This window comes from Vombatus ursinus, unplaced genomic scaffold (assembly GCF_900497805.2).
Source record: "Vombatus ursinus unplaced genomic scaffold, bare-nosed wombat genome assembly UNPS02014779.1, whole genome shotgun sequence".
Lineage (NCBI taxonomy): Eukaryota > Metazoa > Chordata > Mammalia > Diprotodontia > Vombatidae > Vombatus > Vombatus ursinus.
The window spans coordinates 42594193-42606393 of NW_020954557.1; the positions used below are offsets into that span (position 1 = coordinate 42594193).

At 43.3% G+C, this 12201-nt stretch overlaps 1 protein-coding gene across 1 annotated transcript in view; it reads left to right on the forward strand.

The window, feature by feature from the left end:
• The first annotated feature begins 3819 nt into the window (after positions 1-3819).
• The window catches only part of SP3 (Sp3 transcription factor), a 42262-nt gene continuing 33880 nt past the window's right edge, over positions 3820-12201 (forward strand). Inside the window, exons 1-3 of the mRNA XM_027865849.1 lie at positions 3820-3910; positions 4513-4643; positions 5130-5243. Coding sequence (XP_027721650.1) covers positions 3904-3910; positions 4513-4643; positions 5130-5243 — 252 coding nt within the window. The 5' untranslated portion in view covers positions 3820-3903. The remainder of the gene's footprint in view (positions 3911-4512; positions 4644-5129; positions 5244-12201) is intronic.

Genomic DNA, 12201 nt, shown 5'->3' on the forward strand with positions numbered 1-12201 from the left:
TAAGAGCTTCTGTGACTGGGAAGATGGTGATGCCATGAAGAAAAATAATTTGGGGAGGAAGCTGATTTTGGGGGAGACAATTTGTTTTGGACAAGTTAGATTTAAGGTACTGGCGGGCCACCCAGGCAGATATCCAAGAAGTAGATGGAAATATGTAATTGAAGCTCTGAGCAGCCTTGGTGGGTAGAGATAGGGACTTCAAAGTCATATGAACTGAGGTGGTAACTGAGGTCATGGGAGTAGATGAGGTAAACGAGTCTAAAAAGACAACCAAGACTTTAAGCTATTAGCACATAGAGAAAAAGGGTTGATCTTGGATAGTTTGTTGAAGGAGCACCATCACTTTGTGACTAATTCTGTTTCAGAAGAGCAAAGGAAGATGAAAATTATGTTAACATTCCAAGTCAGGAGGACTAGAAGAGGGCAAGCATGGCTCTGATCTCTGCAATTCTAACAGTAACTAGCACAGAGCATCCCTTAATGCTAAATAACTGCAATTCTTACTTTTTGTATATTGTAGCAATTGTTATTGAAAAGTTGACACTAAGAAAACAAAGCAGTTTTGTTTTAAACCACTTGCTAAGATTTGACTAGGGTTCTGGAATACTTAAGACCATTTTCCCTCTCTAGATAATAATTATCTTGATTTCCTAGAAAAATAAAGATATTCTATTTCACTGATTTTCAAAACATGCCACAAGACCAGATGACGACATGAAAGTAGAGGGATCAGAGTGTTGCAGTTTCATGATGTGGCAGAAAAATCTCAAAGAATTCAGTCAGACCACCTCTAATCCAAGTATAGGCATTTATTGAGATTGATACCTCTCATGAAGTGGGCTAAGTTCCAAGAGGAACCAACAACTTTAGTGAAAGCAAGACAGATCTTTATGGGGTTAAGATGCAATTACAAAACATAAAATATGAATATTAAAAAGGCAGGAGGGGTTTGTTAAGGGATTAGCTAATAGAGGAGGGGGTCCCAGTCTCAGTGAAACTGTGTATGCAATTTCCCACAATGCATACAGCAAAACCTGTTTGGGGGGGTAATGTATGATGATATAATAAACCTCTCTACATCATAAGTTCACCTAAAGGGCAGCTTTTGCTATTACTGCACAGGTGCCTGCTTAGGTCCCTTCTATTGTTTCGGGGTCCACATCCTGCTTGGACACCCTGGTGGTGCTGCTTTCTGATTGGCTGTGTATTGTGGTCCTGAGACTAGATGGATGTTGCTGTGGTCAAATGCACGGACACACCTGCTATTTCTGTGGGAAATATGAGAAATGGGTCTGGGGGCAGTGGCTGGGTTCCCATCATGTGGACATGCCTGCTGTTTCTGTTAGAAATATGAGTTCATGGACACATCTGTGTGAGCAGTGAGGCATATATGAATAAGTTAGGATATTGTGTAGTGGGAAGGGCAGTGGCTAGGTAGGGGCAGTGGGCCTGCTATTCAGTGAGGCCTACAAGTTAGGATATTGGGGCTGGGGGCAGTTTGTTAGGATTCCATCAACAGACTTAAGAGTTGGAAGAGACCATGGAGACACTCAAATTCAACACCCTCATTTTTAGATTAGGAAACTGAGGCTGGGAGAGGTTAAGTAATTTGCCCCAGACTGTACAGTTAATAAATGTATTTGAGTATTTGAAGGTAGTATTTTAAGTCTGGTCTTCCTGACACCAGGCCCAGGCACTATACTATCTATCTTAGCTAGCCATACCCATTGAGTCAGTACGTCAATGTAAATACCCTGGACACTCAGTGCAGAAGAACACTGAGCTCAGCCTGGAGGTCAGCTGTTTGGGCTGCACTGGAGAAACTGCAAGGATATGTTAAATTCAGTGGAATAAGCATTTGTTGTCAAATGCTAGGCACCTGGGCTACAAAAAAAAAGTCTGTCTTCAAGTTTACATTCTACTTCGTGGGGGAAGAAACGGACAGCTTGTATAAAGATATGTAAATACAAAATAATTTCTGGGGACGGCACCAAATAATTGAAGGAATCAGTCTTTACGTACATATTGTACATTTACTGTACCACTTCTGTTCAAATCATAAATATCTCTAGCTCCCACTACATGAAAATGAAACTAAAGGAGATAACCATTTGTGCAAAGATCAACTCCACCCAGGGAACTCGAATTTCAAGTTATCATTTCTGTATGTTCATTGTTTTTAGGTATGTGAATCAACTTCCTGTCAGTTCCAGGTTTAATGCAACCAAAACCCAAAAAGTTAAAAAGGGCTCCGTTGGTGATTACAAGACAGGTGACTTAGCAGTGAGATGCAAATTCAGGAAGGCCCAGAACCATTAGCACTGGATGCAGTATAGCAAAAATCTCTTCTTTGCCTGATGAAAGAGCCTTCCTGAATTTGCATCTCACTGCTAACTCACCTGCTTAGCTGGAGCAAGAAAGCTTTAGTGCTTTTAAAGAAAAAATACATAGCTGTGGGGTGTTATGGATAGCATTTTCACCTCTTGCTCTTAACTGCCTTTTTGGCAAGCAAATCTGGAAGGCGTAAGCAGAGACATTTCTTCCAATTGGCAAACAAATCCAGTACTTTTTCTTCTCCGGTGATTGAATAAGATACAATGAATCCAAGTACTCTAAAGCTCGCCCAATACATGAAATAAGAATTTAAATTAAGATGTAAAATTTAAAATGCTCCAAGAAAGAAAACCCTCTACTACCACCTTAAAAACTTCTACTGTTGGAAGATCAGCTTATTTTTAAAAAGTATTTGGCTCAGCACCAAGGGGGATTAAGAAGCTTGGAAAAATGCAAGTTCATGGAAAATAATAAAAATATGCTTCGACTCTAGAATTCTACCACAACTTGTGACATTGTATATATGGACAGGCACACGTGGATACAAACATGCATATAGATATTTACATTAAGTAGCCCCTAGGGTTTTTGGTGCCTTAGGCGAGCTGTAACTCTTCGCCCAGTGTTGGGTGGGAAGATGGAGAATTCTTTGTGTTTCCACCCCAGCCTGGCGAGAGGCAGCAAAGCCTGAAAAGGATGAGAAACCCTGGGCTTTCACAGAAAAGGAGAGTACGAGCGAGTGAGGGCGAGGAGAGCAAGGAAATCCTCCTCCAGCCTCGGAGGGGGTGTCTCCCCCAATACCAGCGCCCTCCCCCCGGGCTCGTGGGGCGGGTCTGGTTTGCTCAGCAGCAGCAGCGGCGGCGGCGAAGACGAAGGCGGCGGCGGCAGCAGCAGCCCCGGGGCTCAGCCACGGCCTCTTGGCAGAGGAGCAGCGGAGTCTCGGGCTAAGCGAGGCCCAGGGGAGGTTCGGCAGCCGCCAGGATGGAGGAATCGCCGAGCGGGAGCCCAAGCCACAGGGGACGGATTTCCTCTTCGAGCCCACTCCTCCTTCCTAACGCTGGCGCCTGGCGGGGCCTGCACGGCGGCTCCCGAGCGCCAGAGAGGCGGGAGAGGCCTGGACCTCGGACTGGGGAGCGGCAGCCGGCAAGCGAGGCAGGCACAGCGGGATAACGGGCGAGCAGAAACCGCGCTCGGGAACCTACACCGCCGCGGCCGCTCATTGTCTCTCCCCTTCCACTCGGGGGGGCAAACAGGAAGCAAGGCGCCTGGGCGAGCGAGCGACGGGCTTCCCAACCAATGAGAGCGTCCGGCGGGGAGCGTAACGGCGAATGAACGGGGAGAAGAGGGGCGGAACTTCCGGGCGGGCTGTCACCCTCTTCCCCCCTTTCGGGCTAGAGGCTCCACCTTTTGTGTTTCCCGCACAGTCAATCAAAATAGGAAAAAAAATCCCCCGGACCGCTCCGGCCGTGTCCGCCGCCGCTTCCCGCATCCTCTCCCGCTGCCGCCGCCTCCGCTCCTCACCATGTGTAAGGCGGCGGGGAGTCCCGCCTGAGGTGCCCTAAACACACTATGACCGGTACGTAAAGCAGAGTGAGAGAGCACTCCCCGCAGCCAGTCCCAACCACCCCGGGGACGCCTCCACCGCCGCCGCCGCCGCCGCCTCCGAGTGTGTGTGTGTGAGGCTGGAAGAGTGAGTGTGTGCGGGGCGGGGAAGGGGCACAGCCTCCCTCCCTGCTTTCCCCTTCCCCCGGCCACCGTTCGCTGCTAGGAATCCCGTGCCCCCCCAACCCTCGAAGCGCCGTCCCAAGCCTGGGCCCCGAGTCCCGCTGGGAGCGCATCCCTCCGGTGTGCGTGTGGGTGACCGACCGTGCGAGAGGAGAGAGCGCGAGTGAGAGCGGCGAGGAGGGAAAGGGGAGGAGAGGAGAGGGGGCAGGGGCAGCGCAGGGAGGAGGAGGAAAAGAGGAGGAGGAGGAGGAGGGTTACAGGCAGCCGTGGCGGGCGGGGGAAAGAGGAGGAGGGAGCGAGCGAGCGAGCCACCAGCCGGGGGGGTGGGGGAGAAGGAGAGAGGAGGGGGAGGGGAAAGATTTTCAGCCTGGGCTTTCTATAGTAATTTCTAGCTCTCACGGCCCGGCCCCTCCCTCCTTCCCCTCCCCCTCGGCCCCCCCGCGGCGCCTACAGCTCCCGAAAAGCCTGTGAAACAAGAGGAAATGGCTGCCTTAGACGTGGACAGCGGCGGCGGCGGCCACGGCGAGTATCTGCAGCACGGAAACGGCGCGGCGGCGGCGGCGGCAGCAGCGGCGGCGGCAGCAGCGGCGGCGGCCCAGGTAAGGAAGGAGCTCCTCCGGCCCATACCCAAACTCCCCCTCGCACTCTTTCTCCTCCCCTCGCCTCTCCCCTCCTCTCCCCTCCTCTCCCCTCCTCTCTCCCTCCCTCCTTTCTTCTCCTCCTCCCTCCCTCCCCTCCCCTCCCGTGCCCCCGCCCCCGCCCCTGAGGAGCTGGCCCGCCCGAGGCGTCGACGCGCCCAGGCCCCCTCCCCCCGCGCCCTCGCTCGCGCTCCCCTCCCCCTCTCCCTCCCCGCGGTGCCCTCCCGGGGGGTTCCGGGCGGGCGGAAGGTAGAGGCCGGGGCGCGCAGCTCGCAGCTGGTGGGGTGTGTGCGCGCCGAGAGCGAGAGCGAGAGCGAGAGGGCGGGCGGCCGCTGGAGGGAAGGAGTCGCACTTCCTGTGTGAGCAGCGCTCGGCTGTAACCGCCACCCCCTCCCCTCCTTTCTCCTTTCTGAACCCGCCCATTGGGGGTAGGACACTCAGCCGTCACCGCTCGCTCTGCTGGCCGCTACCTGCAGCAAGATAGGGCCGCCATTGCCCGACGACGAGGAGGAGCCGGCCGCCGCCGGGAATCACCCCGCCGGGGCGGTAAGTCGGGCGCGCTCGGCCCTGCCCCTCCCCCTCCCCAGCCCGCCCCCCCGGGCCTGCCCAGGGACCCCCCCGCCCCCCGCCCGGCCTGCCCGCCGTCCCCGCGTTTTCGTGCAGAAACAGGGAGCTGGGCAAGGCAGGGGAGGGAGCCGTTTTGTTTCCTTTCCTCCCCCTCTCTCTGCTTAAATTAGGAGCCAGCCTAGGCTTCCCCCTCCATTGTCACTGCAGCACCTCGCTGAGAATGCTCCACAAAATGAAGCCGGGAAAGGCGGGTGGGGAAGAGCACTCGCTCCAAAATGGATGTTGGAGCGGTTCCTCGCAGTGCTGCAAACTCCACCGCCGAACGCGTTTTCTGATGCATTTGTCGGCCCGAGCCCAGGCTTTGTTGTGCACTAGTATTTTGCGTTTAGAGCTTTTCCTGCTGGAGGTGGAGGTTTGGTCGATTTCACAGTCTTAATTTAGAAATCATAGAGAAAGTTAAGGCTTCCTCTTTGTGAGCGTTTAGACGTGTTTTGCTCTGTAGACATAATGCAGATTGCTATTTGGTGATCAAGCACATTGTTCAATTCTACCATTTGCATAACTGCCACATAAATGGATATTCACGTGTGAAGGAATGATGAAATTTAAACATCAACTTACTAAGAGGATTTGTCTTTAGAGATTTAATGTAAATACCAACAATAAAAGCCAAGTATTATATTTGAGAATTTTTACTTCTGTGCATGTTAACGTATGCCTATTATTTTATCTGCCAAAACAAATCACACGTCCAAACCTGGTCTTGCATTGATCATTGTTTAGGATAATTAGGACTGCCAGTTTGACAGACTTGGTTGTACTATTGTAGTGGTTTTATAGTATTTTGGGAGTGTTTGGGGGGGAAATGTGAAAACTGGTAAGTTTAAAATGAAGGTCCTTTGCAAATTACCTGGAAGTAATTTTGGGAGCCCTTTAGTTTTGAACTTCAGGCATGTAGTATTTGAGATACAGCCCTAGGATCAATGTTGCTACTTTAGTAACTTTTCAGCATATTCCACTTACTAAAATACTAGTCTCATCCAAAATCATCTTTGGTTATAGTAAGTGTGGCAGTGAGCTTATTCCTATTTTCAAGATATTTTGATTATCCATTTTGTCAATAAATACTTATTTTTCTTCCATGTTTATACTTAAATGACCTTTGTATATTTTCAAGTTGAGCTTACGACTTCTGATTGTTAAATAGTTTTTATGGTATAAATGTGAATACACCAGAGAGGTTTAAAATACTTTGCCAAAGTGAAACAAAGGATTCCATTATTCTTTAAAAAAAAAACCAAAACACAACTTCATTTTAATTCGATAAAAGTGTAATTTAAGGGTTTTTTTTTTGTGGCGAGCAATATTAGATAAATTCTAGCTAAAAATGATGTGGAAGACATAGCTGGTGTACATAGTAAGTTAAATATTGATAGTCTTTCTTGATCAATTTCTAAGTATTAATAACTTCGTTCTATTTTATCATCCCTCTTCAAATGGCACAAAAATGGGTCCAATGGCTAACAAGAAATGAAATTGTGGAGTAGATTCTTCTTTTATTCACTTAATTTTTATCTGTTTAAAGTAGAACACAAATCTTTTTTTGACTGAAACGTAGCAAGTTTAGTATCAGTTCTCAATGGGGGGTTGGGAGGAATAGGAGGAAGTATGTGTAAATATAGATGTATGTCAGCCATATCAGTGGAAGGGTGCCTGCCAGCCAGTTGTGGCAGGGAAGAAGCTGAGTTACTACCTCTCTCCTTTAAGTCTTTTAGCTCCTCCCTTGGGCTCCTTGATAGCACTAAACAAAACTTCCCTCCAGGTGTACCTAAGACAGAGGGAAAGAAAGAAGTAAAGAAGTAAGAGTAGTTTTTGGCACATGTGCATAAAAGTTTTTGAGTAAAATTTGAGACTAGTTTGAATATTAGCTTTAGGAAAATACTTTTCTAGTTCAGAAATGGATTTCAGACTTTTTGTCATAGAAAATAAGAGGCTTTGGTCCCATGGACATATATTTTTCATTGAACACTTTTATTGTCCAAGTACTTTAAAAGTTAATTTCTATTAGTATGAAAGGTCCATAGCTTATTTTAATATACATTATATACCCATGTGCATAATTTAATTTTATGCTAGGTTTACTATTTAAAATTTTGAAGAAAAAAAGGCAATTGAAAAGCTAGATGGCTAAAGTGGAGCTGTGCTTCTGCAGTTTTGTGAAGTTCAATATAACTTGGGTCTTTGAATCTCCTCCACAAGGGCTTAATTACTCATAAATTCTGTACAGGAAAATATTGATAGGATCATAGATGTAGAAATAAAAAGGACCTTGGAAATTCTCTAGTCTTTTCCCCCATTTTCTAGAGGATGATGAAACTGAGACTCAGGGAGGGGGTAAGTAATTACCCAAAGTCACAAGGTGCTAAGTGGTAGAGCTGGGATAAGAACTCAGGTTGTCTCACTGAGAATCCATTGCTTCTTGTAAAAGTGACCTGACCATGGGGTGGACAAGTCTCAAAGACACTGTTATAGCAAGAATCTGGTGCACTTTTGTCTTTACTTAGGTACTTCATTTGAAACCTTTATTAAAGGGTAGAAATCTGGAAGTTAAAAAGATACCCTATTCATAGCAGTGTTAATTTACACAAATTGCATAAATGTGAAATTTGGGGTTATTAGTTTGTTTAACATTACCTGTACTCCATAAACATACAGCACTATGAACAAGTAAATATTATGAAAGATTGTCTGATATGTAAGTAAAAGTTTCTAATATAATGTTGCATTGTTAGCACAGAATTTAATGAGTGGTTCTTTGAGTAAAGTTGACTAGAGGTACTTTTTTAGATTAGCTCTTATAAGAGGAGAACTCAAGCACTATCCTGTTAAAGAGTGATGATTTTATTATCTAATCATTATAAGTTGTAGTAAACTAAGCATTTGCATGCTGTAATCATTAATAATCCGGTCACTCAGAATCCAGTAAATCAACAAACATTTATTAAGTGCTTATTATTCTGTGCCAGGCACTGTGCTTAGGGTTTGACTGCAAAGATGCAGAAACACCAAAATAGTCACTGACCCCAAGGAGTTTACATTCTGATGGAGACAACGTTTAAATTAATATCACATATGAGATATATACAGAGTAAAGAAGGTAATCTTTCTGGTAGAACTGGGAAGGCTTCCTATACAAGGTGGCATTTGTCTTGAAAGAAGCCAGAGAATTGTTGAAAGAATTTCTGAGATTTGTAGTTGAATGGGATATATGAAAAAATATCTCTCCTCCATCACATACTGCTGACCTAACATAGGTTTTCACATCCAATTCAACTCCTTTTTTCCTGTTCTTAGCAACTTATCTTAAACAGTTTGAATGGACAGAGAAGTTAAAACTGATTCCGTAATAGATATTGTAAATATCCCAGGAGTATTGTGAATGCTTACTTATTTACAGGTAGTCTATGAATTCTCCTGTCTGCAAGGAGAAAATCCATCCCCCATCCCATATTTTAATGCCTGGTTGCTCTGGAGAATGCAGCTGCAATGAATTGCCATAGCAACCAACCTAACGTTGGTGCCACCTCTGGGCTATCCTAAGCAATGGGTGGCTGACTGAGTATTTATGTATTATGGAAAGATGGATTCCTCGTTTAGGGTGTTATGAATTGATGGTATTTCAGAAGAACTAGTTTTGAGAAATGACATCTTCCAATATAGATTTCATTGAAAATTTCTTACATCATTAACACAAAACTAGCTGGGGGAACACGTGACAACTTTTCCCTTTCAGGCCTTAAAATTGGTGGTTTGGTTGACCAGCAAGTACTTTTTGTGCTTGTGGAGTACAAAATGCTTCCTTTAAAAAGCAAACTGAAAAACTATGATCCCTTTTGCCTGTGCATTTTTGAACCTTCCTCCATTTCTTTTTAGTTTGCTTGTTTCTTATGATATTTATGTCATTTTATAAAGGATTACACACAAGAATTTTTGTAACTTCTTTTGCTCCTCAGATGCGATTGGGTTGTCTTCAATATCCACAACAGAAAGGAATTCTTGGAGCAGTAACACTCCCTTTACCTAGGCTATGACTTAAGTGAATTCCTAGGGCTTGAGGTATATAGAGGTTAAGTGATCTGTACATAGCTAAGGTACTAGCAGTATATTATTACCTTTTAGAGGTATGCTTCTAATAAGATAACTTTTTAAAATGCTTTGGATAACAAAACTATACAGTTGCTTTGAAATGCCAAGAAAACTCATTGTGAAGGAAACTTGACAGTGTTTCATTTTTACAGCTCTGAGATGAATACCCTAACTCCATTTTGTAGGTAAAGAAATCGAAGCTTAGAGATATAAGCTATTGATCAGGGTTGCATAGGCTAGTAAGTGTTTGAGGAGATTAGAACCCAGGTATTACTGACTCCAAGTCTATTCTATTCGCTACACTGAATTGATTTAGAATTTTTTTCTTTTAGTCTGAGTCTAAAATTAGCTGAATTTAACAGAAATGTAAAATTATATATTTGGGTTCAGAAAAATCAGCTTCACTAGATTGAGAAGGCATGGTTAGACAGTATTTCCTCTGAGGCTTTTAGTGAAGTGCTAAGTATGAGTAAATAATATAGAAGCTGAGACAGCTTCACTAGGAAATGCGTAGTGTGAAGATGTGGGGAGTGTGGTCTGCCTTTATGAAATTTTTAAATGTGACAATTGATTTTGTTTTTAAGAAACCTCTTTTTTATCAAAAGGTTGTAGGTTGTTAGTTGTCTAAGTTGGCATGGGGTAGGATTGGATTATTTGTGTTTATAAGAAGGTGGTAAATCTGTAAAAACGAGTACATTCCTCCTTATGTCTACTTTTAAATATCTTTCCTCACAGAAAAAGAAGAAAAGGGAAGATTTCATAATCAGTATTTAAAATCATCTTGCTTTTAATGGAAATATTGACACCCATAATAAATTCTTAAAATTGTAAATAAATTTCTTTTAACAATAGGCTAGGGTAAACTTTGAACATTTGGATTGAAATTTAACATTCTATAAGGATATTTCATTAAAGATTTAAATACCTTTCAGTATATTTAAAACATAAAGATAATGAAATGTAAACTTGGATTGCTACTGTAGCATTTGGTGAAGGGGAAAGGTAAGTCAGAATTGCCATTTAGATATCAGATAGAAGGTATGGTCCCTGATGCTTATTTTAATTGTTGTCTAAAGGTTTATATTTTTTGTTTACATCTCATTTAAATATTTGATAGACTTGTGGTTTTTTTTTATTACATAATATTCATGTGTCATAACCCTCACTAGACTATGAGAGCCATGCAAGCAAGGATGCCATATCTTAATCTGAGCTTGGTACTCCTCCAGTACTTAGATAATGTTTTAAGTAGAGTGTTTAATAAATGTTTGTTTGAATTGAATTTAAAAGAAAAATTGAAAAACAGGTATGATGAAATAGAAAATTTTGGACCCCCTTATCCCAACTATAAAGATACTCAGATTGATTGTAAGAAATGTGCTAAACATGGTTTCTGTGACCTTTTTGCTAAAAGTCATCAGGTAGTTTGTGTTGGGAAAACTGAATGGATGCAAATTCAGTTCCCTTATTTTAATTTTATGAGAAGCTGTGGAACACATGTGGCTGTTCTAACAACTAGGATATGGGGAGTGAGGACACAATTGTGGATGGGTGGCAGTTTAGCTAAGTATCAATCTGTATATACGCTCTCAAGCAATACTCTTTCTCAAGGACTTGACTATCTAGTTTTCAGGACAAGGAGGTGTCTTCCTTTGTGGTATTTTGGCCTTGTTTGCATTTTTGTCACCTACCCTGCTTTTTAAACTCTTGACATTCTTTGGGAAGAAATATGGAGGCAAGAGCTCAGATTTTTGTAATGTTGCAGATCACTGGTTTTATCGTGTGTTGTTGGTAATCTGCTATGGTCTACTTTTTATTTTGTCTATTTTTTTTTTTTGGTGAGGCAATTGGGGTTAAGTGACTTGCCCACGGTCACACAGATAGTGAGATAGTGAGTGTTATGTGTCTGAGGCTGGATTTGAACTCAGGTCCTCCGGACTTCAGGGCCAGTGCTTTATAAGTACTGTGCTGCCTCGCTGCCCCAGCCTGCTTTTTATTTTGAAGAACAGGTTATTTATAAAGCAGTAGCCGTGTTCCCCATATTCCCTCAGCTTCTATGTCACAGCTCCCCTTTGGGGGAGATGTGACAACTATGCAGTAACCTTTGTTATTAATTAAATGGAGTAGTTGTAGGTCACTTATACTCCTTTATTTGAAAACTCAGTGGAAAAGAGAGCATTTTAATGAATTACTAGTAGAGAAGTTAAGTATGAATTTACTCTAGAATAGCATAACACAAATTCTCTTATAGAACTTCTTGAATCACACAGTATAATTTGGGGACCTGTGAGAGAATTTTGATGCCATTGATACTATTCCCTCATTCAGTATGAAATTTTATACTGCACATTGCAAGGGTGTGTGTGTATGTTTTGTGTCATGAAAATAGGTTTAATTTTCTTATTTTCCTCCAAAATTTCCCCAACCTTTCTCTCCTGGGTTTATTTTAGGTCCTCCCCCCATGATTCATGGACTTGTTCAGTATATTTCAAAACCTAAGGTGTCTGGCCAGTTAGTTTGGGAAATGCTACTCTAGAAGTGTGGTAATGTAAAATGAACTTTTATCTTTGAATTTGAAATTAATAGCATTAGTGTGCAGATTTTATTTATAATTTAAACAACTGATAGCCTTGAAGGTAAAATTGCAATAGTACTTTTAATGTATTACATTTTCAAAGAAAAAGTCAAGTCAGTGAGCATTTATTAAAGGCCTACTATGTTCTAGGCGCTGTGCTAAGTTTGGGCATACAAAGAAAGGCAAAAGACAGTCCCTGACCATCAGGAGCTCAAT